We start from the raw sequence: 25,908 nt of genomic DNA, 5'->3' as shown, positions 1-25,908 counted from the left end.
TGGGCAGGAAAGGGCTAAACCAGAGTGCAGAGATTAGTTTAGTGGTTGTGTGCAGGACAGATCAGAAAAGTGGATAAGCACAGTAATTTCTGCTTCAGACAACTGCATAAACAAGAATGAGAAATGAAGTGACTGCTAGTTGGGAGGAGCAACTCTGGGATCCCCAGAATCTCCTCAAACCTCAGCAGGCTCATTCCAGTGTTCCCTATCCTAGGCACTGATGCATTAATTCAACCTGCAACTCCTGAGGAGTGGGCCAAGTCCAAGGACCCATGAGGCAAGTCTCACGTGGTCCCTGCTATATTAGTTTTTTTTTTTGAGTATCCATAAGTGCAAATGAATGTGTTTAAAGACTGTCACCCTCATCCACTTCATTACCTCCTTCTAGAGTAGCACTATCCAACAGAAACATAGAAGCCACATATGTATTTTTAAATTCTCTAGTAACCATGTTAAAAAAGTAAAATCGGTGAAATTAACTTTAAAATATATTTTATTTAACCCAGTATATCTAAAATATCATTTTAACATGTAATCTATATAAAAACTCATGATGAGATTTTAACTAGTTTTCATATTAAGTCTTCAAAACCCAGTGTGTATATACACTTACAGCACATCTCAAGTTACTAGCCACATTTCAAATGCTCAATAGCCACACATGTGGCTGGTGGTTACCATATTGGACTATGTAGCTATAAAACCTTGCTACTCAAAGTCTGGTCCCTGGACCAGTAGCATCGACATCACATGTTAGAAATAAGGAATCTTAAGCCCCACTCCAGACCTAATTCATCAGATTCTTTAATAGGATCCCCGGGTAATCCATAGGTACAAAAAATTGAACAGTTCTTCCTCATACATTAGAGAAGAGAGATGTAGGGTGCAGAGTTTTGGCTATTCAACATCAACGTTTCTCCTAGTCATTGAAGTTCCATGTCATGATTCCACTCAGTGCTATGTCCAGACAGAGATCTAAGCCAACCAGCACTTCCTGGTGCTGAGCACTATGGTTGGTTCAGGTGTTTCATGTAACCCAACAAGAGTCAATGAGACCCAATGAATCCTTTGATAGATTCCACTGTGTTTGAAAAGGCCATGCACTCTGGAGCCATTTTGGAGCATGATGGGAGAGCCCGCCTGTACATGAAGCCTGTGAATGGAGGAAAAACCAGATACTGATTACCTCATTTGAGCCCCTGCTTCAAGGCTTACAGCTTGACTTTTCAGACATGTGAGCCAGTAAATTATCTGTTTAAACTTGTTTGGGTTGTGTGCTAGATAGAGATCCGTCTCCTCCTCTATATCTCTTCCCCTGGTTCTCTCCCAGGCTCTGTGCCTCAGGGTATTGACCTTCAAGGATTACATGAATAGGCTCCCTTTGCCCTCTGGTTTTCTACTGGGGTTGGCCAATGGGAGGTACCAGCAGGAGATCAGAGTAGGAAGAGACTGAAGTCAGGGTATTTATTTGCTTGCCTCCCTTCTTGTGAGTTTGCTGAGGGCCAACTTCCTTTCTATCAAAGGCTATAGCTACTTTCAGGCAGCATTTTCCTTCACTTACCTTCTCTGGTTCCAGTAGTCCTCTGTCTCCCTGCTCCGTCATGGCCTAGGGCTGTTTGCTCCCCAAGGTTGTCAGTCCTGGACTACTGCACATTCCTTTTGGTTTCCCTATTTCCTGACCATGACTCTGCAAAAAGCTCCTTTATCAAACTCTCCTAGAGGTATCCATTTTGAGTGTGCCATTTATTTCTTTTTGGGACCTGACTGGTACACTAATTAGTACCAGGAGTGGTCTTAAAATAGGATTCCATACACACACACAATGGGCTATTACTCAGACATAAAAAAAGAATGAGATCTTGCCATTTGTGACAACATGGATGGACCTAGAGGGTACTATGCTAAGTGAAATAAGTCAGACAAAGACAAATACCATGTAATTTCACTTATATGTGGGATCTAAAAAACAAAACATATAAACAAGCAAACAACAAACAAACAAAAAACAGAAACAGACTCATAAATGCAGAGGACAAACTGGTGGTTGCCAAAGGGAGGTGGTAGGGGGATGGGTGAAATAGATGAAGAGGATTAAGAGGTATAAATGTCCAGTTATAAAATAAGTCATGGAGATGAAAAGTCCAGTATAGGGAATGTAGTCAATAATACTGTAATAACATTGTAGGGTGACAGATGGTAACTCCACTTCCTGTGGTGAGCACTGCGTAATATATAGAATTGTTGAAAAAAAAAAAGGGTTCCAGAATTGAGTTGCTCACATTTTTGAGGAAGACATGGATAACCTCTGTGCTGTGGTGAAATGGGACCGTGGCAATCCATAACATGCAGTGTCATCACATATAAGCAAATTATCCCTGGGAGTGGCGTGGGATAAAGCACAGGTAGAGGAGGATAAAGACATGAGGAGATTCAACCAACCTGAAGTACCTGTCACAAACTGTGTATTATCAAGTCCAGTGAGCCATAAAATGGGAGAGGCATATCAGTCTGCCATTATAAAATAGAAATGGGTATACACCGGGCAGATCCAAAGACATAGTGAACTACCTGAATCCCCTGGTATCCAATGCTGCTGCCTGACTATATCTCCTTCCACATTCTACCAATGCCCTCCAAAGAAATAAGGTCAGTTAGTGGAGGAAAAGCAAGCACGGGCTTCTCTTACAGAAGCAGCCAGAAGTGTTGCACCACAGACCACTCTGGAGTGGCTCCAAAAGCCTGTAGTGAAGGGATGTTCTCTAGTGAGCAGTACTCTGCTACAAATCAGCTAAGGCACAGATCGACCCTGACTTGTGGGTAGTAACTAACAGGTTGGCCAGCTGGTCAGGAATTTACAGAGAGTAAGATCAGAAGACCAGGGACAAGGTGGTCAAGGGAAAGATGGACTTCTTGCCATCCACACAGTATAGATATTCATGTTCCACATAAATGCTCATCCAAGGGCCTCTGTTGTAGATGAGACTCTCAGTAATCAGGAGGACAAGATGACCCAACCCGTGGACATTGGATGGCCTCTTCCTCAGATACTCTGGTGCTTGGTCAATAGACCCATTTACAAAGTGGCCATAGTGACAGGAAAGGAGACAGTGATGGGCTCAACAACATAGATTTGCCCTCATCAAGCTGATCTGGCTACTGCCAGTATTCTTTCAAGAAATGCATCCATTTTGGGGCACCTGGGTGGCTCAGCTGGTTAAGCATCTGCCTTCAGCTCAGGTCATGATCCCAGGACATGCTCTCTGCTCAGCAGGGGAGTCTGCTTCTCCCTCTCCCTCCCCCCACTCATGAACTCTCAAATAAATAAAATCTTTTTTTAAAAAAAAGCATTAAAAATGCATCCATTTCATTAAGTTGTTAAATTTATTGGCATTAAGTTGTTCATGAGGGGTTCTGGGTGGCTAAGTGTCTGCCTTCAGCTCAGGTCATGATCTCAGGGTCCTGGGATCAAGCCTCACATGGGGCTCCCTGCTCGGCGGAGGTCTGCTTCTCCCTCTCCCTCTGCCCTTTCCTACCACTCGTGCTTGCTCTCTCTCTCAAATAAATAAAAAATATTTTTAAAAAAGTTGTTCATGATATTTCTAAATTATCCTTTCAATATCTGTAAAAACTGTGATGATGTCAACTCAGTCATTCCTGATATTGGTAATTTGTGTTTTCTGTACTTTTTCTTGATCATCCGACTACCGGTTTAACAACTGAAGAGATTTTTTTTTTTTCTCAAAGAATCAGTTTTTGGTTTCATTGATTTTTCTCTATTTTTTGTTTAGTATTTCACTGAATTTCACTCTGGTCATTATTTCTTTTCTTCTGTTTGAGTTCAAATTACTCTTTTTTTTTCCAATTTATTAAGATGGAGGCTGAGGTCATTGATTTTTGACTGTTCTTCTGTAACATAAGACATTAGGTGCTACACTTTCCCTGAGTACTGCTGCTGAGTGCCCAGCTTGTTTATTCAGAAGCTGTGTTGCGCCCAGAAATGGTACCACTTCCACAGGGGCCAGCCAGACACCCAGTTACTGAACCCCTTTCAACATGTTGGGGAAAGTTCTTTGTCTTTATAGGAGTAGACACACATAGCATGGGTATGGATTTGCCTCTCCTGCCTGCAGCATTTCTGCCAGCATCACCAGTTTATGGACTTGCAAAATGCCACATTTATCTCATGCCACACTGATCTCACATGATGCTGCTTCCATCAAAGGGACACATTTTATGGCAAACCAAGTGGGACGGTGGCCTCACTCTCTTAGAATTCCTGGTCTCACCATATGTCCTATCACCCAGAAAGAGCTAGTTTGGTAGAACAGTGGGTTGGCCTGTTTAAGTCTCAGTTTATAAGCCTTGAAAATCAGCAGCCAGTCTATGGTGCCACAGCCAGAATGCATGGCTTTGGGAAACAGGGGTAAAGAGGGGGGTGACCCTCCTCACTGTTACACCCAATGAATTACAAAGAAATTTTTGTGCTTCTCATCTCTGCAAACTTGGGGTTGGTGGGTTTGTAAGTTCTAGTGCCAAAGAAAAGGATACTTCCACCAGGAAACACATCCATGGTTCCATTAAACTATTAGAAGAAACTGCCTCCTGACTGATACACGCTGTAGCAGAGGGTATCCTCAAAATCTAGCTTCCTTTTCTTTCTTTGGGAATAGAACTCCAGAGTTTTAACTGGAGTTAATATGGCCACCCTGCTAAAGACCATAGACATTTATAACACATTTATTACTTCCCTTCTCTCTTCCTGAGAGTATACTTCCTGACCCACTGATGTTGAGCTTGGGTATGTGACTTGTGTGGGCCAACGGGATGTAAGCAGACATGATCCAAGCAAAGGCTTTAAATGTGCTTGTGAAATTGGTGGGCTCAGACCTTCATCTTGCCATTCTGATTCTGGACAGGTAAGTGCAGAAGTAAAACGGTTTGTACCTCTGCCAGGTCACCAATCTTGCTCTAAGGCAACCTTTTCCACATAGCTTCTAACCTATGTACATGACTTCCCAAGGCATACATATGCTGCTATTACCATGAAGGTCATTACCGTGAGGAGCTCATGGCCTGGGGAGCTTGGTGGTGGCAAGAGGATGAGAGATACATCCCAGAGGATGAGATCTGAACCCAAGCCGCAGTGAGCCATGTCCAGCTGAATCCAACATAGACTAGCCAAACACCAGTTCATCTGTAGACATGTGAATGTGAAATTAATGCTTATTGTTGGCTGCTACTGATATTTTGTGGTTGTTTGTTACACAGCATTTTTGTGGCCACAGCTGAGACCCTAAGTGTAGCCATATGACTAAGTTTTGGGCATTAGGATGGAAGAGAAAGTTTTATGTGCCACTTTCAGTTCATGACCTTAACAGAGAGGTGTGTGCCCTCTACTTTCCCTCTTCTTCATGCTGCAGGAATGTGTGATGGGAGCTAAAAGCTGCATGCTGAGGATGGTAGACACAAGATGGGAAGGGCCTGGGACCTGATACTATGGCAAACTATCAGCACAGGACTGCTTACACTCAGCCTTTTAGGGCAGAAAGAAACAAATTGTTATTTTGGCTATTGTTGCAGCAGGAATGCTAGCAGCCTAGCAGTGTGTAGCAACCAGGAGGTCCTGAGAAAATGGGTTTGTTGCAAGCCCCCTGCAGTGTTCATCCAACCACAGTCCTATGATGTCCGCTGCTGGTCTCCTTCTTGCTCTACTGTGGGTCCTGCCCATTTTGCTGTTGACCACTGCACCCATGGTCTGCCTTGGATCACTGCTGCTCTTGTTACAAAGGCCCCCATTTCCTGCTGCACTGCTAGCAGTGAGGGCGAGGCTTGACTGAAGGGCTAATTGTAACTGGACACTTTATATGACTGCCCTGTAGTCTAAAGCACAAGAAAAGTTAAAGCAGGGATGCATGTTTACTCACCATATAAGCTGGAGGTGCAAAGACAATGGAGCTTCTTTGTTTTCTATAATTTAATCTTTTGCATAAGCCCGTCCTGCTGGGTGTGAAGGGGAGATTTGGATTTACCAGTAAATACTGGATGGGATTAGTTTGGTTCAAACATTGTCTTTGGGGTAACTTGGTCTCTCTTAAGTAAATGCTGCTTCTCTTTCCCCTTCCCCTTCATCTTTTCAAGATGGTTATCTGGGAGTATGGGAAAGGCAAGGCACAAATATGACTGTGTGATAGAAGAGTTGCCTTGGATCCCTGTGAGCAGGTCCTTGTACTGTCTTTCTGGTTCTGCCATGAAAGACTGGGTCTGGTTCTTGAGCTCCTATAATTACCTGCTGAGATGCACGGGGCCTAATCTGGTCTTTGGAGTGTAATGCCAGCACCCAGAGCTGAAGTCCATGGTCCCAACACTCGCCTTCTGCCACAAAGTCCTACCCCTGCAGGCTTTTCATTCCAACTCTCAGTGCAAGCCTCTACAACACTTCCTCATGCCTTTGTGGGGCACAGGGAAGCTTTTGATCTCCTGTAGAACAAGTATAGGAACTGGGTAGGGTATCCTGGTTTTCACTGGCTTAGATTCTACCCTCCATCATTGCTACATTATTGTTCCTACAGTATTTTGTTCATGATGCAAAGCCAAGTGCAAGGCTTCTCCTAGCAGCCTGAAGCCTCCCTCATGTCATACCTGGGGAAGTGGTCTACAAGCCTCTGATGTTCTTGGGTTCTTCATAGTCTCCGTATCTGTCTTCCATAGTTTCCCCCGGTCAAGATCTGGATGGACTGGGGAGGGTGGCTAGGGGAAAATGAGAACCCTGAAGCCTGCCTGCCCTCCTTCTTTTCCCTCTTCTGTTTCTCCTGTCCAAATGCCTGCAGGTTGGAAAACACAACTGTTACTTTTATTTCCTCTTCCTTTTTTTTCCAGGGCAGTGACCCTCACGGTCTGGACATTATAGGTAGGGAGGGGTTTCATCCCCACAGTATGGAAGGAGTACCATGCTCTGAGTGAATTAGGCATGGCTTTTGGTATGGACAATTGTAAACTATGGCCCTCTAAGGACAATTACATTGATGGTCCATCCCTCGAACGTTACCTGTTAAAAGGTTAAGACACTCTGCTGGGGTGCTTTGTGCAAGCATCCTAGTTGCCGGTTCTACTCTACTACCCTCAGGTCTGTCCACTTCTCCTTTCCAAATATTCACAGTGCAAATTCCTTTCTATCCTTTCTACGTCCCAGGGTATGGCACTAAGATCTGCTCCCTTACCCCAGGCAATCTGTGGGCACACTCATCTCCTGGCAGTACATTTCCCATAGCCTGGTTTACTTAACCCAGAAGAATGCCACATTTGTATGTGCCCTTGCATATGCACCTGCTTCCCTAGAACCCTCCAAGGGGTTCTCGGCACTCTAAATTTGCTTCCTTCCAAGGTCTCCCTGCCAGGTGAAATGTAACATACCATGCACACCATATGGACATTTCCAGGTGAAATTACCCAACTCCTTACTGATAAAGGTTTTTTCTAGCTGCAACACAGTCTCTACAGCTTTACTTTCTGAAGATCAGTGGGTGCTCTTGCAATATGTGGAGTTAGTTCCTCTTTGTTCCCCTGTTTTCAGGCTGTTCCCCAAGGCTTACCCAGGCACATAAGAAGGCCCATGAGAGCACCAGCTATTCTACAATAGTTACCACAATGCTACCAAATCTTTATTTTTTTTTTTTCTGTAGGATTTGGGTGGATTAAATTCTTGGGCAGGTAGAAACCCCTCCCTACCTATAATGTCCATACACTTTTATGTAATTCTATGTAAGAGGTCAGGGTGGGCTTTATTATCTTCATGTCCAACTAGAAGCTCCATGGGAGGATGGCATGGGGACATGGAGAGGGCTCACTGGGTTAGCATTTACTGAAGAGATCAAGTTTCCCCCATAAGACTGAACCAGAAGAGTCTGTTCATAGTAGGATAACACCTTCTCTGTCTGCTGGATGGGGTGCTCAGACTCTGCTCTAAGGTCACAGGGAGCCCTCCCTCTGTCATGGTCCGCTGCCATTCAGCAGGGAAATAACATCAGTTCTGGGGTCCAGGTCCCTTTGGATGATGGAAGGCAATTTCCTCTTGAGGCAGACTGCTCACAGCTGTGCATATGGAGAACAGTTCATAAACGTCTGGGCACTGCATTTGATAGGGCACTTTTGTTCCCATTTCTTGTGTCCTGAATTTTCCAACTCAATGTCCAGGCAGTCGGGAGTCTAATTTTGGTAGACCTGAAACGTGAATTCACTTTTTCAGGTTGGATGCTAAAGGCAAACAAGCCTTCACAATTCCCTGAGAATCAGAGAGAAAGCCTTTATTTCCTCCATCAGATTTTGCAATCAGAAATGAGGTGGTGTGCCACGGGCAAGCAGCAGTATGGTGTGAATGACATCATGCATATGGTGGAAACCTGTCTGTCCTGAGTAAGCAGACTTGAGTCAGACATATAGCAGGCACTGCTGCTTAACCTCCATCCCCAGAATGCTTTCTTGCTCTATTCCCACCAGCTAGTGAATGACAGCTATCACTTACTCTGCACTTACAAGGCAGGTACTAGGCATTTCCAGGAATTTCTGGAGGCAAGTCCTCAAACTTTCTGAGTTTGTTTCCTCATCTGTAAAATTGGCATAAAAACCTCACAAGGCTATTTTACAGACTACATGAGGTATTTATATCCCTCAGCACATTGCCAGGCACATTATAAGCACTTTAATTGTTGCTATAAAGATTTTATTGGGCTTTTTATCTGAATTTATATTAGGAACCTAGGCATTAAGTTCCAGGCTGTCTGAATCTATTCATTTCCTGAGTTTAGAGAGGGAGGGATACCAAGTTATCAGAAGATAAACGAGTATTAGGTTCCTGAGTTTAATGAGAGATACTTGCATTTTAAAATGTTTTTTATAAACTATAGCCACCCTCAAAGATTCTGAAACTCCTGCCTGACGTTGAGAAGTAAATGGCATATACCTTTTTGCCAACTTCCCCAGAAAGGAGAGAAATGCAGTTCTTCATACATTTCTAAATTGTCATCATGCTGGCAGAACTTAAGGTGGGCAAAAAAACAAAACAAAATACCAAACCCAAAACTCCACAAAAACCCTTTACTTCCTTTCTAGTGATAGGGTATTCCCCGCTCCTAATGGGTGACCCACAACCTAATCTGAAATACAGAATAATCACAAAAAGAGAAGACTATGGGCCCATGGCAGGACAGGCTCCATGCCCAGAAATGGTTTGGGTGAGGTGGAAAGTGTACATGACTTTGCTCAGGCCTGGAACAATCTCAAAGCATTCAAAGTGGAGGTGGACCATCAGCTGAAGCTGGCAGAGCCAGCAAGACTTGGACAGGTGGAGAAGAAAAGTGGCATCCCTGAAAAGAGGACTGGTCTGAACAAAGGGGCCCAGGGAGGCACAGTGAAACCAGGTTGAAGAGCATGCTGGAAGTCCCCTCAGTTTGAAAGAAAAGAGCAGATTGTGGGGTACCATAAACTTCAGTACTGCCTGAGATACGAGAAACCAAACTTTAAATTATGAAATATACTTTAAAAAGCACACAAACATACACAAGTAATTGAGCACTTGTAACCCGAATCTTGAAAGTGTTCTGCGTGACTGACCCTGGTAGCATCCCTCCCCTTTCCCTAGAGCCAATCACCAAACTGGATTTTTTTGTTTCCTTGCTCTTCGTATCGAATACAGAAAAGCTTATTCAATTGTGCCTATTCTTGACCTTTTTGTGAGTGCAATCATAGCGTGTGTATTCTTCTGTTACTTTGTTTCTACTGTTTTGGAGATTACTCTGCATTTTTTATATAGCTGTAATAAGTACCTTTCCACTGTATATAGTATCCATTCTATAGATGTTTTTACATTCCATTTGGGTGACTTCCTTTGTTTAGCTAGTTATTATAAAGCATATGATATAAGTCTTTTCATATATCCTGCTTGGAATATACGCACAGGAGTTTATTTAGGGTATATACCAAGGAGTGGAACTGCTGGGCTGCAGGGAAAGCACAGGTTCTACTTTACTAGGTAATACCAACCTGCTTTCCAAAAAGTTGCATCAAGTGATGTTCCAGCCAGCAAAGCCTGAGAGCTTCTGCTGCTCTTCATCTTGGCCAACAGTTGGTATTTCCTGGCTTTTAAATTTTGCCCAGCTGGTGAGGGTGAAATGGTATCTCACTTTAGTTTTAATCTGCATTTTCTTGATTATTAATGCAGCTGGGGTTTCTATTTCTGGGCCCCCAAAATACTGTTGTGGAATCAATCTTAGTGAATTACTTCAAGAATTTACACTGTTAGTGCTATAAATTATTGGAATGTTTTGTTCTTACAGTTATAACAATACACACAAAACAAATGTGTATTGCACCTCCAAGCATTTCCCAGACCTTATTCTATACATTCACATACATGTATGTTATAGACTAAACGTTTGTGTCTCCCCCAAATTCATATACTGAAATCCTAACCCTGAACATGCTATTAGGCTTACTTTTGGAAGGTAATTAGGTCATAAGGGTGGAGTCCTCATAAATGGGATTAGGGCTTCCTCCTGCTCTCTGCTCTGTACCATATGGGGAAACAATGAAAAGACAGTCATCTAGAAGCCAGGAAGCAAGCTCTCAGCAGACACTAGATCTGCCAGCACCTTGATCTTAGACTTCCCAGACTCCAGAACTGCGAGAAAAAGATGTCTGTTGTTTAAACAAGCAGTCTATGGTAATTTGTTATAGTAGCCCAAACTAAGCAACGCTGAAATCTAATTTATTTAAAACTTGCTTGTTTACCTTAATTGTAGATCATCCTATTCCAGTATGCATAGATGTACTTCATTCTTTCTAACTGCTGTGTAATATTTCATGGTATGGATGACCCATAATTTTACAGTCTCCTCTTTTTTAATTAATTTTTTTGAACAGGTAGTATTTGGATTTATAAAATCCAATGTGTACAAGAGCATATTCCTCCTACTCCTCTTCCTCAAGAAGTCAGTAGCACTGGCCTGGAGGCAACCAAAGTTAGTAGCTGCAGTAGAGATTGGCCAGATGCTCACCACTATTTCTTCTTCCTGAGCACACAGGAAGCCATGTCCCAGTTTCCCTGACTTAGGTTGGGGTCAGACAACCTGGTCTGACCATCACAACAAGGGAGGAAGTAATAGACACAATTTCCAGTGTTTGCTACCTTTTGTGGTTTTTTCTCTCTTAGCTAACTAGCTGGCTGAATGCAGAGTCCAGTGGAGGACTCCAAGGAGGCCCTAGAAGATGCTGCCACAAGACATTAGACACCAAAATCTCTGATTCTCTGCTTGGAGGAAAGGAACTAGGAACATCAGCATTGGACTTTACGTGAGAAATAAGCTTTTGGGTTAAACCAGTCAACTTTTGGGGTTGTAATTTTAGCTAGCATTAATTATAACAACACACACATTTCTTATGTATCCTGAAATACAAGCAATTGCCAGTCCTCTATCAAAGGACATGCAGATTATTTCCAGTTTTTCCCTATTACAATGATGCTACAATAAACATCCTAATGAGGTAGGTTTTTAGACATACTAAACCCTTAAGAGTAGTATTTGAAATGGGGCAGGCATATAGGAACCTGCTCCACCTCAGTGAGGTATTTCCCATCTTTTGCTTAATTCGGCTTGAGCTCATCAAGTTGGCTGCATGGTGCCAGTTAAGCTACTCTCTGGCTCAGAATCCAGCTCGATGCTGAGATTCTCCTTTCTGCACAGACTCATTTTTTTCCTACAGTAACCTTTGCACCTACCTATTTCTTACATGCTCTGAGTGCGTGTCCCCTTGGACATTCATTTCCTGGGTTTGCCAAGATATCAGCTTCTTGCCAGGCTCCACACTCCTCGTTTGTGCATGTCTCCTGTACTCTCATGCTCCACCTATTTATTCAACACGACACTTGAATATGGGCCTGTGTGGGGTACCGTTCCAGGCACAAGGGAGGAAGCACACCTATGTAAGGTATGGGTATTGTCCCCTCTCATAACAAGAGATGATGTTATAGCACATGTGACATGTGATAAGGGACTGATGAGGTGGGGGGGCAGAGTCTAGCAATCTACAGTTGGTCCTGGCATTGACATGGAAGGGCTGAGAAAATTGGTTTATAACAAAGACATAAAATTGTGCTTTTTCTTTATTCAGGTTACTTATATAGGATACACATCAATTTCTAGACTTTAAAAATTTTCTCTCATTAAAGGAGCCTATAAAACTTGAATTATTACAGGGGCGCCTGGGTGGCTCAGTTGTTAAGCGTCTGCCTCCAGCTCAGGTCATGATCCCAGGGTTCTGGGATCGAGCCTCGCATCGGGCTCCTGCTCAGTGGGAAGCCTGCTTCTCCCTCTCCCACTCCCTCTGCTTGTGTTCCCTCTCTCGCTGTGTCTCTCTCTGTCAAATAAATAAATAAAATCTTTAAAAAACAAAAAAACAAAAAAAAACTTGAATTATTACAGCTGTAATTACCACTTGAAGGCATCACTAGTCCTGAAATCAGTCCTTTTTCCTCTATCCTGCAGGTGCTAAAAGCAGAACACAATGCAGGTAAGTTGCTTAAAGGCAACAAAGAAAGAAGGGGAAGCACGAATATACTTTCCCTTTGGGTTTCTCAGTCCAGGCAGTGATTCTCAACTTTTGGGTTTATATACTGTAGTAGATGCTGTCTATACCCTTTGGGCTTACTCTGGAGTTTGCTTTCAGAGCATTCTAGTACATGAGGAAGACTGCCTGTGTCCGTTGCCTGAGTGCATTCTCTGCCTTCGGGAGCATGTTTTTCCCAGCACTGAGCTAGGTAGAAGTACAAGAGCAATACCCTAAAGAGGGAAAAGAGGTGGTGGGTAAGTACCTCAGCTACCTTGCCTCTTCGTGGGACAATTCTGGGGTTTGTTCCTGATTCTCACACAGTTCACAGCATGACTGAGCCCACTCATTAATTCATCTTTTAATGACTTTCCTTCCTGTCTCACTTCTCCACTCTGTCAGAGTGCCTCCTGGGGACACCTCTTAAATAAACTATTTGCATCCAAATCCGGGTTTTAGTGCCTGATTTGGGGAGAGATCCAAACTAACACAAGGCTTTCTTTGAAAATGTGAGGAAAAACAAGGTCTCTCTCCCCAGGAAAATATATCATATTTTCAAGAAACCTAGGTAGGATTTGGTGAAATTTTGATATTAGGTCCAGGCTTCCAGATTCACCCAAACTTCTCTCCCTCCTCCCACTTCCCATCCTCCAAAACATTATGGAGGGAGCCATATACAAGGACTGGCAGCCTAACAGGAATGAAAGTATCACTTTAATAGCTTCAAACGTGCCTAAAACTCCTTTTACCTGTTTAAAATACTCTCTGTATGAGTGGCTTCCTCTACAGTTTTCTCATAGAGGGTGTTCGCCAAACTCCTTAGGTATTTTCTAGCATGGTATACAGATGGTCCCCAATTTACAATGGTTTGACTTACAGTTTTTAGACTTTATGATGGTACATTCTACATTTGGTAGAAACTGTACTTCAATTTTGAACTTGGATCTTTTCCCAGTCTAGTGCTATGTGGGACAATCCTCTCCCGGTGGGCTAGCCAGTGGCAGCTGTCGCAGCTCCCGGTCAGCCACGTGATCACCAGGGTAAACAACCATACACTTAAAACTATCCTGTACCCATACAGCCATTCTGTTTTTTACTTTCAATACAGTATTCAATTACATGAGATATTCAACACTTAATTATAAAACAGGCTTTGTGTTAGATGATTTTGCTCAACTGTAGGTGAATGTAAGTGTTCTGAGCATGTTTAAGGTAGGCTAGGCTAAGCTATGATGTTTGGGAGGTTAAGTGTATTAAGTGCATTTTCACTTACAATATTTTCAACTTACGATGGGTTTATTGGGACATAACCCCATCATAAGTCGAAGAAGATCTGTACTGGCCTTTTCTGCATGATGCTTTATAACATATCTATTTACGTATTTGCTTAGTTGTTTACTGTTTCTCTAGTAGACTCTATGCTCCATGAAAGCAGTAACTAAGTCACTTTGTTTATCACTGTATACCCGGTGTTTATGACAGTGTTCTCACATGGAAGATGCTCCATAAGCTGAGAAAGAGGTTGAGGTTTGGGCTCCTGGGGTCAAATAGTCACCAATTCCTTGCTCATTAAAAACATGGAATCTTAACCTCTATCAGGCCACAGGGAGAAAGACCTAGAGACAGGCAAAATAAAATAACCAGATCTGCAGAACAGATTCTGGCTCAACTACACCATCAAGCTATGTGTGGAGGAGGGAGAGAAGAACTCATTGATGGAGAATGTGGGTCAATTAATATACTAATTTTCACTATTAGGTTAGTAGCTCCTTTCCACTGGGGAAGGGGGAAGGAGGAAGGTGCTCAAAATCTCTCCCTGAAGTATATACTATTCTGCATATAATTTCAAGGGAGTAAAACAAACAAACAAAAAAACTTACACAAACTTCTGAAGTCTGTCCATGGTCCACGCAGGCCAACAATCCCAGGTTAACAGTCTCTATGGACTTTTTTTTACCGGTACAAACCTTGAGATCTCTAATCTTTACCATCAGATTTAGCTCCTATATATTTGATCCTCATCCCTCTTCTCCCTGCAAAAAGAAAGGCAACACATAGCAGTAAAGTGGTAATGGCTGAAACCAATTCCTACAGCAAGGCCTGTGTTCTGCTTTCAAACATGGGAAATGGCCTTTTGGTTGTGACTGGAATATTCTATTTTCAGTTTCCACCTGTTGAAATCATGTTACCTTTGCAGGGCCTGGTACAAATGCCACCTCTTCCATGAGAAATGTTCTCCAATCCCACCAACCAGGTGGAAACCTAACAGTTCCATTCCCGCAGCTCCTGGTTGACTACTTTTGTTTTGTGGTCAGTGGCCCTCCTTATAGCAGAGCTCAGCACAGGGCTTCCAGGGCCTGCTAGGGCCTCGGCGAAGGTCTCTCTTCCTTAATGACTACTATTGGTCTGAAAGATGTTCAAGAGGGAACAGTTCTGCACCCGGCCCAATTCATGCCTTGCTCTCTTTTTCCATTTTAATTTTCACCTCAGAAATTTCCCCAATGGACCCAACTGATCAACCTGAGAAAACTCAAATTCGGGGAGGTCACACAAAAGTCAAGGCCCTTGCAACGACGCCAAACCACATGGACCGAATCTCACTTGTTCAATGGCCCAAGCCGCGGCAGGAGAAAAAGCCCAACTTTTCGAGCCCCCCAAGGCAGGTGCTCCTTTGAGCTCTGGACCCAAAGTTGAGAATGGACAAGGACTCCCCTCCCTGCTCAATAAGGTGACAGAGAGGGTGGCGATAGACGCTGCAGAGAGCACTTCCCCCTTGAAAAAAGTGTCGTCAAGGGGCAAGCTTCCAGTTCCATTTCGCCCCACAGCTCAAGGCCTTTCATCCTAGTAGGCAGTTGTCCACACCCCAAGGCTACCCCACCCAGCTGCGCCCTCCAGCTTCTCCACACCCTACCGAGCCGTTTGCACGTCTCGAGGGTGTGACGGATACGCCGTGACATCACTCCGGGAAAAGGGCAAAGCGAGCAACGTACTGGCGATCTTCACGCGGCCCTGGCGCTGAGAAGCGCGCGGAGAGTCCAGAGGCGGGACTAACTTTGACTGACGTCCACACCCACCCATTGCCTTTCTGATTCCTTCTCAAACAAACCAATAAATGAGACGACGGGGAGACGGCAGCGTGCCCCAGCAGCCAGGAGTGGCTCCGCCCCCTCCACTGGGTCGTCGTTTGGTCGCCATGATTAGTGTGGCTACCACCTTCGTGCTATTTTAGGCTCTCCTCTGGCTTTCTGATACCCTCTCTGAACTCCTTCCTAAGCATTTGTTTCCTTCCACTGTCAACTTCCTCCTTCTCGGGATTCTTGCTAGCTCGGTGCCTATACAGCCACATTTGAGATGGCGGCCGGAGGCGGGCCTAAGGCGGGGCCTGCCCGGCGCGGTGACGTCAGCGCGCTGCGTGTCGGCAGGTGGAGGGAGAAGGGAAAGTTTGGCCCGTGCGTGGGGCTGGGGTGGAGGGCGGGACAGAGGGGTTGGGCCCAAGCGGATACCCTGTCGCTGCTGCAGCGGAGGCCGAGGCCGGGACCTGGGCCGAGCGGGGAGTGCCGGACGCGGACGAGCAGGAGGAGAGGTCCGCCGGAGCTTCGAGCCCCCGCCGCTCTGCCGCGCGGTGACCCCGCGCCCAGACGCCGTCCGACCCGTGGCTGTTCCCGAGGCGGTTGCTGGGGGCGCGGCGGCGGCGGCGGTGGTTGGGGGTGGGGAGAGGCGCGGCGAGCAGACGAGAGAGGTCAGCGAGTTTGAGGGAGGATCGCGAGCCTTGCCGCCGTCATGTCCGAGGACTCGAGCGCCCTGCCCTGGTCCATCAACAGGGACGATTACGAGCTGCAGGAGGTGATCGGTGAGAGCTGGCGCCGCTGAGGGGGCAGGCGCGCGCAGGGCGGCGGTGACACGCGGGAACGTGGGGACCCGCGGGAGCTCGGGGAGCGCAGGACTCTCAGATACTCGTGGGCGCTCGTGGGGCCAGGGGTTTGTAGGGCGCGTGGGTGAGGCTCCGGGTTTGTGCAAGGCGGGGAGGGGATTTTGTGGCGAGCCTGTGAGGCTGGTGGGGTGGGGTTTGAGGGGCTCGTGAGAGATTTGGGCAGTGACAGATATTTGAACCTGAGCGATGGATGGGTCTGGGAGGGGAAGAAACGTGCAGGCACAGGACAGGCCCTTAGGAGGAGGTGTGAGAAATAGGCTGTTGGAGTTGTGGGCACAGCCACCTATTTGGGGGATTGTGGGATAGGGGGTTTTAGTTCATTCCCGCGCGGGTGTGAGAACACTTGAGTGCCCACGAAGTGCCAAACATTGCTGGGGTGGAGCTGGGGATTCTCTCCAGATGAAACTGAAGCTACCGGGCACCGAGGCAACGTAGACACAACTTGCCACTGTTGGGGAGTGACTTTCTAGTCTGGGGGGGAGACATTGAATAACTAGACAAATGAAAAGAATTTCAAGGTTTGGCAAGTGCCAGGAAGGAAATAAACAAGATGTTCTGATAGAGAGTGACCTGGAGACCTAGTTAGGGTGATTTCAAGGAAAATTTTTTTTCTGAGGCGTTGACATTTAAGTCGAGCACTGAAGGATGAGGGGTCTTAGGATTTCGGGGAAGATTTTTCCCTACTGAGGGATGAGGAAGTGCAAAGGTGCTGAGGAGGGAAAGAGCTTGATGTGTTTCAGGACCTGAGGGAAAAGTGGCAAGGATAGAAAGGGGATCTTCTCAGGCTTGGTAAGGATTTTTGAATTTTATTCTAAGTGTATTGGAGGGCTTCAGGCAGAGACGGAACATGATCTGAGGGATCTGGCTGCTGTGTGTGGAGTGGAGGTCCAGGAATACCAGTTGGCAGAGACCAAAACTTGAACAAACGTGGATTGTAATTCTCAGGCACAGTGATTGGGGGAGGGTGGGGACTTGGGATGAGGGGAGTATTTCTTGGACAACAATAATCCAGTGACTTTAGAAATCAAAAGGGGGTGGGTTTAGCTACATAGAAGCTCAATCTCACTGACATGAGCAGACCCCTCTGTATTGGAGGAAGGAGATTGTCTACTTAGCTAGATCAGCATCCTGTCCTAAAATTAGTTTTATAACAAAGACTGGCTGAAAACTCTTTAGTTGCCTTCCAGGTGTGTTTATTGCAATGTGTCTGTATTTTAGAGAAACTTTATCATATTTCTTTTTTTTTTTTCTTTTTTGCCTCTTGTTTCTTTCTTTTTTTTTTTTTTAAAGATTTTATTCATTTATTTGACAGACAGCGAGAGAGGGAACACAAGCAGGGGGAGTGGGAAAGAGAGAAGCAGGCTTCCCACTGAGCAGGGAGCCCGACGTGGGGCTCGATCCCAGGACCCGGGGACCATGACCTGAGCCGAAGGCAGACGCTTAACGACTGAGCCACCCAGGCGCCCCTGCCTCTTGTTTCAAAACAAATCTGGGCTAAGTTTTATCTGAAAGAAATCACATCTTTTTCTTTAAGCCGTGTCATGGGTGTCCTTGCTGGGTATTTGACATATACACTGGTTGGTTCTAAAGACGGCTAGCTAGGTCTCTGTCTTGATTGATTGCTTCTGGGTCCCTCAGTCAGTTTCATATTGAAGAAAGAAATTAAGTGAGAAATTTGAAAATGATGTCTGAAAAGTAAAGAAAGTGGATCCCTATCATTGTTTTAGAAGAGGAATATTGCTTTCCTTTCTGGGAAGGTATACATCTTTCTGTGGTCATTTTTTATGCCTAGCTGTTAAGGTGGCATAAGGTTCTAGAGACTTAGAGACTTATTAATTTGGTATCTTCAAGCCAATAAGGTGTCTGTGAGTGGGCAAAAGGGAGTCTTAGTCCTCTGGGATAGGGTTAGTCTTCATCTCATTCTTAAAGTGGGCCATGGGTAAAAGGTTTAAGAACTCCAATGTGATTTTTGACCATCTTATTTTTAAAAATAACTTTACTGAGGTATAATTTAATGCTATAAAATTCACCCATTTTTTTTTTAGTACAAAATTCTGTGGTTTTTAGTAGATTTACTGTGCTGTGCACCAGCCAGCATAATCCAGTCTTAGAGTATTTTCATCACCCAGTAAGATCCTTGTGCCTGTTTACAGTTAATCCCTGTTCCCACCCCCAACCCCAGGCAACCACAAATCTTTCTGTCTCTATAGGTTTGCCTTTTCTGGACATTTTCTATAAATGAGATCATAATAACATATTGTCTTTTGTGTTTGACTTCTTTGACTTAGCATAATATTTTTTCATTTGTAAAAACAATTTTACTGGGTTATAATTTATATACCACAAAATCCACCTGTGTAAGTATACAATTGTATAATTTTTTAGTAAATTTACAGAGTTGTTCAATCATCCCCACAATCCAGTTTTAGAACATTTCCATCATTCCAAAAAGATGCCTCATGTCCATTTGCAGTCACTCCCTGTTCCCACCCCCTGCCGCAGGCAACCACAAATCTACTTTCTGCCTCTATAGATTTGCCTTTTCTGGATATTTCATGTAAATATAATCATATAATATGTGATCCTCTATGTTGGTTTCTTTGACTTGCCATAATGTTTTCCGAAATTCATTGATGTTGTACCCTATATCAGTACATTATTCCTTTTTATTGGACACCACGTGATGGAACATTGTGTTGTTTCTCCTTTCTGGCTGTTTGGAATAATGCTGTTATGAGCATTCACTCATCAGATCTTCATGTGAACATGTTTCATTTTCCTTGAGTGGAATTTCTGGGTCATACGGTAAATTTATGTTTAGCTTTTTAAGAAACTGATAAACCTTTTCAAAATGTATCATTGTTCATTCCTACCAGCCATGTATGAGGGTTCCTATTTATCTTTGTCAGCATTTGTTGTCTTTGATTATAGCCATCCTGGTGGGTATGAAGTGGTATCTGGTGGTTCTGTTTTGCATTTCTTTAATGACTAATGATGGTGAGCATCTTTTCATGTGCTTATTTACTAGCTTTTCATATATCTCCTTTGGTGAAATGTCTATTCAAATATTTTGCCCATTTGGGTTGCCCCTGGGTTATCTTCTTATTGAGTTATAGGGTGTGTGTGTATATGTGTTCATTTGGTTGTCAGTCCTTCACCTGATATATGATTTCAGATATTTTTTTCCCCCGGTCTGTAGCTTGTCTTTTCATTTTCTTAACGGTGTCTTTTAAGGCAAAAAAAGTTTTGAATTTTGATAAAGTTTTATTTATCACTTTTTCTTCTATTGATTGTACTTTTGGTGGGGTGTATCTAAGAGATTTTTACTAATCCAACATCACAAAGGTATTCTTTCCTGTGTTTTCTTCTAAGTGTAGCTCTTACATACATTTTGAGTTAATTTTTTAAGGTATGGCGTGAGGTAAGATGAACCATCTTGTTTCACAGATGAAGATACTGGGGCATAAAAAGGTAAAATGACCATCTAAAGTCATAGAACTAACTAGTGGCACAGCTAATACCTGTGTCCAACTCTCCTGTTGCCTAAGTCAACATTCTTGTTTCTATGTAGGAATTTGGTTTTTGTATATAAAATGGAAGATAGTAGTCATAGTCTGACTAAGGGAAATTTTGAGGGTTTAAGTGAAATTAATTAAGGGAAATATTCTTACAATGAAGGATTAAGGGAAATATCCTTACAATGAAAAATACAACAGGAGGAGATATTTTGAAGGTGATCTTTTTGGATGTAGTAGAATTTTTCTTTTGTGTATCCTATTCTGTAAGTTTTAAATGTCTCCCCCTCATTTGTAAGTTCCCAAAAGTTCCTAACATCCTTCCATTCCACTCCGAGCAGGGAGGCGAAAAAAATGTTTTTCCTTGAACTATAGCTTATTACAAGTAGCTGGCCTCAACAAAATTGTGTATTCTTATTCTGAATTTGCTTCCATGCTGAAATGTTTGGAATACAGTATTTTGTAATAAGCTATACTCTTCAAAATGAATCTTTGTGATTTCTTCAGATTACACTAAATTTTTTCAGGAAACGAGTTGATTGGCGTTCAGAAAAAAAAACGTTTGGGGGATCATTTGAATTTTCTGTTTTCAAAGAATTGTATTTTAAGGCAGTGTTTAAATGATGCCTCCTTTCTGATCAAAGCACATGCATTTATTTGAAATGTAATTTTTTTTTACACTTTCTACTTAGCCTATATTTGTAGGGTTGGGGCTCCTGGGTGGCAGAGTCGGCTGAGTGTCAGACTCTTGATTTTGGCTCAGGTCTGATATCACGGTCATGGGATTGAGTGCCTCTTTAGGCTTCATGCTCAGAGCAGAGTCTGCTTGGGTTTCTCTCTCCTTCAGGTCCCCCCCCCCCCCCCCGGCTCTCTCTCAAATAAAATCTTTTTTTTTTTTTTTTTTTTAAGATTTTGTTTATTTACTTGAGAGAGAGATTGAGTGAGAACACAAGCTGGGGGAGGGGAGGGGGAGGAAGAGGGAGAAGCAGACTCCCCGCTGAGCAGGGAGCCGATGCAGGGCTCCATCCCAGGACCCTGGGATCATGACCTGAGCCGAAGGCAGATGCTTAACTGAGTCACCTAGGCATCCCGAATAAATCTTAAAAAAAAAATATATATATATATATATATTTGTAGGGTTAGTTGTTTCTCACATTCTGTTTTGTTTTTTCTTTCTGGCAAAATCCTATAGAGAAAAGAAAAATTCCCTTCCTTGAACATATGAAAAACATACAGATTGGGAATTCAGAGGACTTCCTTTTAAAGAATTGTATCATCTTAAGCATACTTTGGCAAGATTTGAAGTTCTTTAAGTGTGATTACTTGTAAAAGATGTTAGTAGTATTTTCACTGTCACTCATCTTTTCAGTGTTTTTGAGCTCCTTCCTAACCATTATTACTGTATTAGAATTTCTGACCAGGTGTTGTACTGTATTTGACATATGTTGAAGCAGCTGGAAGAGTATGGTCTTAGGGTTGTGCTGACCTAGATTCAGATCCTGGCTTTACCTTTTATTACCTATGTGATCTTGGGCAATTTATATAACTGGTTTTAGTGTCAGCTTTTTGTCTATAAAATCGAGATAATGGACCTATATCATTGGGGCTGTTATGTAGATTAAGTGTAATTGTGTACAAAAAATGTTTAGTTTGCATTGAATGTTCCTTAACATAATGGTTTTTGTTATCTCTTTTTTCTCCTCTTATCTCTTTTTTCTCCTCCTTACGTTTTGTAGTTTTTGGTATTACCATGCAATATGAAATACTGTGTGATTATGTGATTTGTTGTAATGCTTATTGGAACATCACTGCATCTTTTTTTTTTTTTCTAGATCTTATTAAAGTTTAGATGGATACCAGGATTTATGGTGGACATGGTAGTATAGCTACATGAGACCCTGCCACCTGTGATATTGTCAACGATACGGTATGATGGCAGATAGAGAAAACAGTCTGGCAGCGGCTGTGCCATGTGCCTTCTATTTTCCTATATCTTGAAGAATCTCCATAAATATTCGCTGTTTATCTTCGATTAGGTTTAGAAAATTGTTCCTTAAGATCTGGGTTTTTTTTTTTTTTAAGATTTTATTTATTTGAGAGAGAGAATGAGAGTGCACAGAGAGGGGAGGGTCAGAGGGAGAAGCAGGCTCCCCACTGAGCAGGGAGCCTGATGTGGGACTCCATCCTGAGACTCTAGGATCATGACGTGAGCCGAAGGCAAGTCACTTAATCAACAGAGAGCCACCCAGGTGCCCAAGATCTGTTTTTAATAAGGTATGATTTACCTAGCTTTGATACTTTGGTGAGGGTAACTCATTAGCTTTATTCTCTACTCTCCCCTTTTCTTTTTCTATTTTAATTTTTGTTCACTAGCCACACGTTTTGATGTCTAAAAGTAGTTGTTGTCAAGTACAGATTCCAGGATCCCACCTCTAGCCCCTCCATAAATGTGAAAGACATCATGCTCTATTAATAGAATGATGCTTAATGGTTAGTGTATTTTCTCCCCCTGGTTGGGAGACTTAGCTATGGTGATATTATCCTTAAAGGCCAGCATTGGGCCAACAACCTCATAGGGCTGTATTAGGTAGGGATTGCATTGCAGCCAATGTAATGGACTGCATGTAATGGACAACAAATAATAGTGGCTTAATAAAGTACCTTTTTCCCCTTCTGTAACTGGAGTGGCAGCCTCTGTGCCCTAATTAAGCACCCAGGCACCTAGTTTTTACTCCCCCGCACTTAGAACGGAACTCTCATTCTCACAGTTGCAGCGTAGTTGTTCTACCTCTAGCCTCATGCTGGTGTTCCAGGCTGGAAGAATATGGCAAAAGGACAGAGGCACGTGACAACTGAGTTGGCTCCCTTTCAAAGAACTTTCTCCTGGAAGCCTTACCCAGTGACTTCCATTTCTAGTTTATTGGCCAGAACCATGTAATTTGGCCATTTGCAAGGGAGGCTATGAAATAAAGCTTTTTTAGCTGGGCACATTATTACTTCAAACAAAATAGGTCAAGGTTCTGTTATTAAAGAAGGGAAAATTTTATGTTGGATAAGCAACTAAAAATGTTGGCTTTGGTGTTTTTATTTTTTAATTTAGTTAAATAATACATTATGAGTAAATAATTTAACCATAGTGATCAGTTAATAAATGTTAGCTTTAATCTAAAGAGGCAGTTGCTTACCAGTTAAGAGCATGGTATTGGGTCATTATGTAGTTCTGGTTTCTGGACCCTGCTCTGCCTCTTACTAGTTTATGACATAAGTCTTATTTTTGTAATTATTATTATTATTGTATTAGATGAAAAAATGAAATGCAAGTAAAGAAAGTGCTCAGCATAGTACTTGGCACACAGAATAAGTGTTCGATGGATGTTAATGCTCATGATGGTAATAATGAGCTCATGCCCATGAAGATTGGGCCATTTTTGTGTTTGCTCTGCCTTAAATGAGTAATTTTTTTCCTTGAAAATATATATCATTGCTTGGTCAATTTATCTATTCAGCAAATATTTATTGAATTTCTGTTACGTGCCAGGTACTGTTCTGGATGCTAGGGATACAGCAGTGAAGCAGAAAGAAATCCCTGCTTTTGTGGAGTTTATAATCTATGGTGATAAAGGACAAAAATAAAGCAGAGAAAGGGGTTGGAGACTGCTAGGGATAGAGGTGAGTTTTTGTTTTGTTTGTTTTTAAAGATTTGTTTATTTTAGAGAGAGAAAGCGGTGGGAGGGGCAGAGGGAGAGAGAGTCTCAAGCATAGTCCGCACTGAGTGCAGAGCCCAATGCAGGGCTCAATCCCAGGACCCTGAGATCATGACCTGAACCCGGATCAAGAGTCCGAAGCCCAACCCACTGAGCCACCCAGGCGCCCCTAGAGGTAGGTTTTAAATAGATCAGGGAAAGCCTCACTGAGAAGATGACATTTTTTTTTTTTTTTTAAAAGATTTTATTTATTTATTTGAGAGAGAGAGCATGAGGGGGGAGGGTCAGAGGGAGAAGCAGACTTCCCGCCGAGCAGGGAGCCTGATGTGGGACTCGATCCCGGGACTCCAGGATCGTGACCTGAGCTGAAGGCAGTCGCTTAACCAACTGAGCCACCCAGGCGCCCGAGAAGATGACATTTGAGAAAAGACCTGAAGAGGTGAGTATTGTGGTTATCTGCAGGAAGCTTGCTCCAGGCAGAGGGAGCAGCAGGGGTGAACGCCCTGAAGTGGAATGGTAGCACGCTCATGTGACTAAGGAATAGGAGGCAAGAGTGGCTGGAGCAGAGTGAGGTGGGGTGAGGAGGCAGACAGGGGAAGAGATCAGAAGAGTAAGGTGATAGGGTTGTGTGGTCCTGACCATAAGATGGGGTGAAACCTTGTAAGTCATTGTGGGTACCTGGCGTTTGCTTTGAGTAAGAATGAAAATCATTGCAGGGTTTTGAGCAGAGGATTAATATAAACTGTTTTAAAAGGATAACTCAGGCTGCTATATAGAGAATAGTTTTATAAGGGTGCAAGGGTAGAAGGAGAGTTTATCCAGTGGAGAGAAGTAGTATTGGAGGTGGTGAGAAGTAATCAGATGCTGGATATAACATATTTTGGAGTTAGAGAGTTGCCATTGGATTAGATGTGAAAAGATTCTAAGAGTTTTGGCTGGAGCATCCGGAAGGATGGAGTTACCATCCGTTGAGATGAGAGATTACCAGAGTGAACAGGGGACAGAGAGATGATTCATTACAAAACCATCAGGCTGTGTGAATAATTACTCAAAGCATATGGCAGTGTGTCTTTATTTTCATCTTTGTATGGAGAGAATAGCATGATTTTGATGATGATGACTATTCTTACAGCTGTTTTACCAGTTCTAGGAGCTTTAATTTTCAACATGACACTGACAAGAGAAAAGGGTTTTCAAAATTATAATTTCCTTGTACTTTCCCTGATTCAGTTGACAGTGCCTTAATCATCTTTCAGAATGAAGAGTCTGGGCTAGCTCTTTAGTTGGATGCAAAACCTTAAAGAACACTTAAAATCTTTAGAAAATGTATCTGTTATAATGATGGCTGGCCAAAATTTGGAGGAAATTATCTTCCACTGATTTGATTTATTTATTTTTTTCCTCGCAGTTAGGAATAATATCCATTTTTAACTTCCTTTCTTACATTTCTGGGTCTAGTAAAGTGGCCAGAGACTAAAAATTTTTTTAGTGCTCCTCATGCCTTTGGGCATCTCCTTTTCTGTCTTGAGGGATGAAGTTACCCAATTTGAAGAATTTTAGGAGAAAGCTCATTCATATTTTTGTATACTTAATCCATTATGTATGTACTGTATGTTAAGACTGCAGTTTAAGAGCTCATTAGGAGGGGTGCTTGCGTGGCTCAGTCAGTTAAGCGTCTGCCTTCGGCTCAGGTCCTGATCCCAGGGTTCTGGGATCGAGCCCCATATCGGACTCCCTGCTTGGCGGGGAACCTGCTTCTCCCTCTGCCTGTCTCCCCCTCCCTGGCTTGTGCTCTCTCTCTCTCACTCACTCTCCCTCAAATAAATAAAATCTTCAAAAATAAGAGCTCACTAGGAGAGGTCAGAAGAATGGAAGAAACGGGGATGTAGGGAATGGTGCATGGAGGATACACAACTGTTTAAAGTAGTGAAAGTCTGAGTCAGGATGTTTTATTGGAAACTGGTTTACATTTTCCGTTATATTATTCTTCATATTAGTCCTGTGCTTGTAGAGAGCATTAGAACAGTAGCTTTTACACTTTTCCACACTTTTCCTTAAACCGTTCCGAAGACATCTCTTTTACAATTTGCATGTGTATTTGTACTGAAGTAAAAGTTTTACAAAATATCATTTACTTTTACTATGTGCCATGCATGCTGAT

At 43.1% G+C, this 25,908-nt stretch overlaps 1 protein-coding gene and 1 long non-coding RNA gene across 5 annotated transcripts in view; one reads left to right on the top strand and one right to left on the bottom strand.

Moving 5' to 3' along the window:
* Positions 1 to 780: 780 nt before the first annotated feature.
* LOC118536934 (uncharacterized) lies at positions 781 to 15,661 on the bottom strand. Its single transcript, XR_013448299.1, has 3 exons — positions 15,509 to 15,661; positions 14,478 to 14,630; positions 781 to 1,153 (listed from the first exon to the last, which is right to left on the bottom strand). It is a non-coding gene; the product is annotated as an uncharacterized LOC118536934 (long non-coding RNA).
* Positions 15,662 to 16,048: 387 nt separating this feature from the next.
* Positions 16,049 to 25,908, top strand: part of OXSR1 (oxidative stress responsive kinase 1) — a 93,932-nt gene continuing 84,072 nt past the window's right edge. The window contains exons 1-2 of one of the 4 annotated variants that reach the window (XM_078073518.1): positions 21,911 to 22,317; positions 23,582 to 23,712. Coding sequence is in view for 1 of the 4 variants with exons in the window: in XM_036094194.2 (XP_035950087.1) it covers positions 16,378 to 16,447 (70 nt within the window). In the remaining 3 variants the exon portion in view is untranslated. Of the gene's footprint in view, positions 16,448 to 21,910; positions 22,318 to 23,407; positions 23,713 to 24,009; positions 24,187 to 25,908 lie in introns of those variants that run through there. The other 3 variants (XM_036094194.2, XM_036094195.2, XM_078073522.1) reach the window with 3 other exon arrangements.

This window comes from Halichoerus grypus, chromosome 1, assembly GCF_964656455.1.
Source record: "Halichoerus grypus chromosome 1, mHalGry1.hap1.1, whole genome shotgun sequence".
Taxonomy (NCBI): Eukaryota; Metazoa; Chordata; class Mammalia; order Carnivora; family Phocidae; genus Halichoerus; species Halichoerus grypus.
Note: the sequence above shows the minus strand (reverse complement) of the source record. Positions and strands in the feature narration are given on the sequence as shown.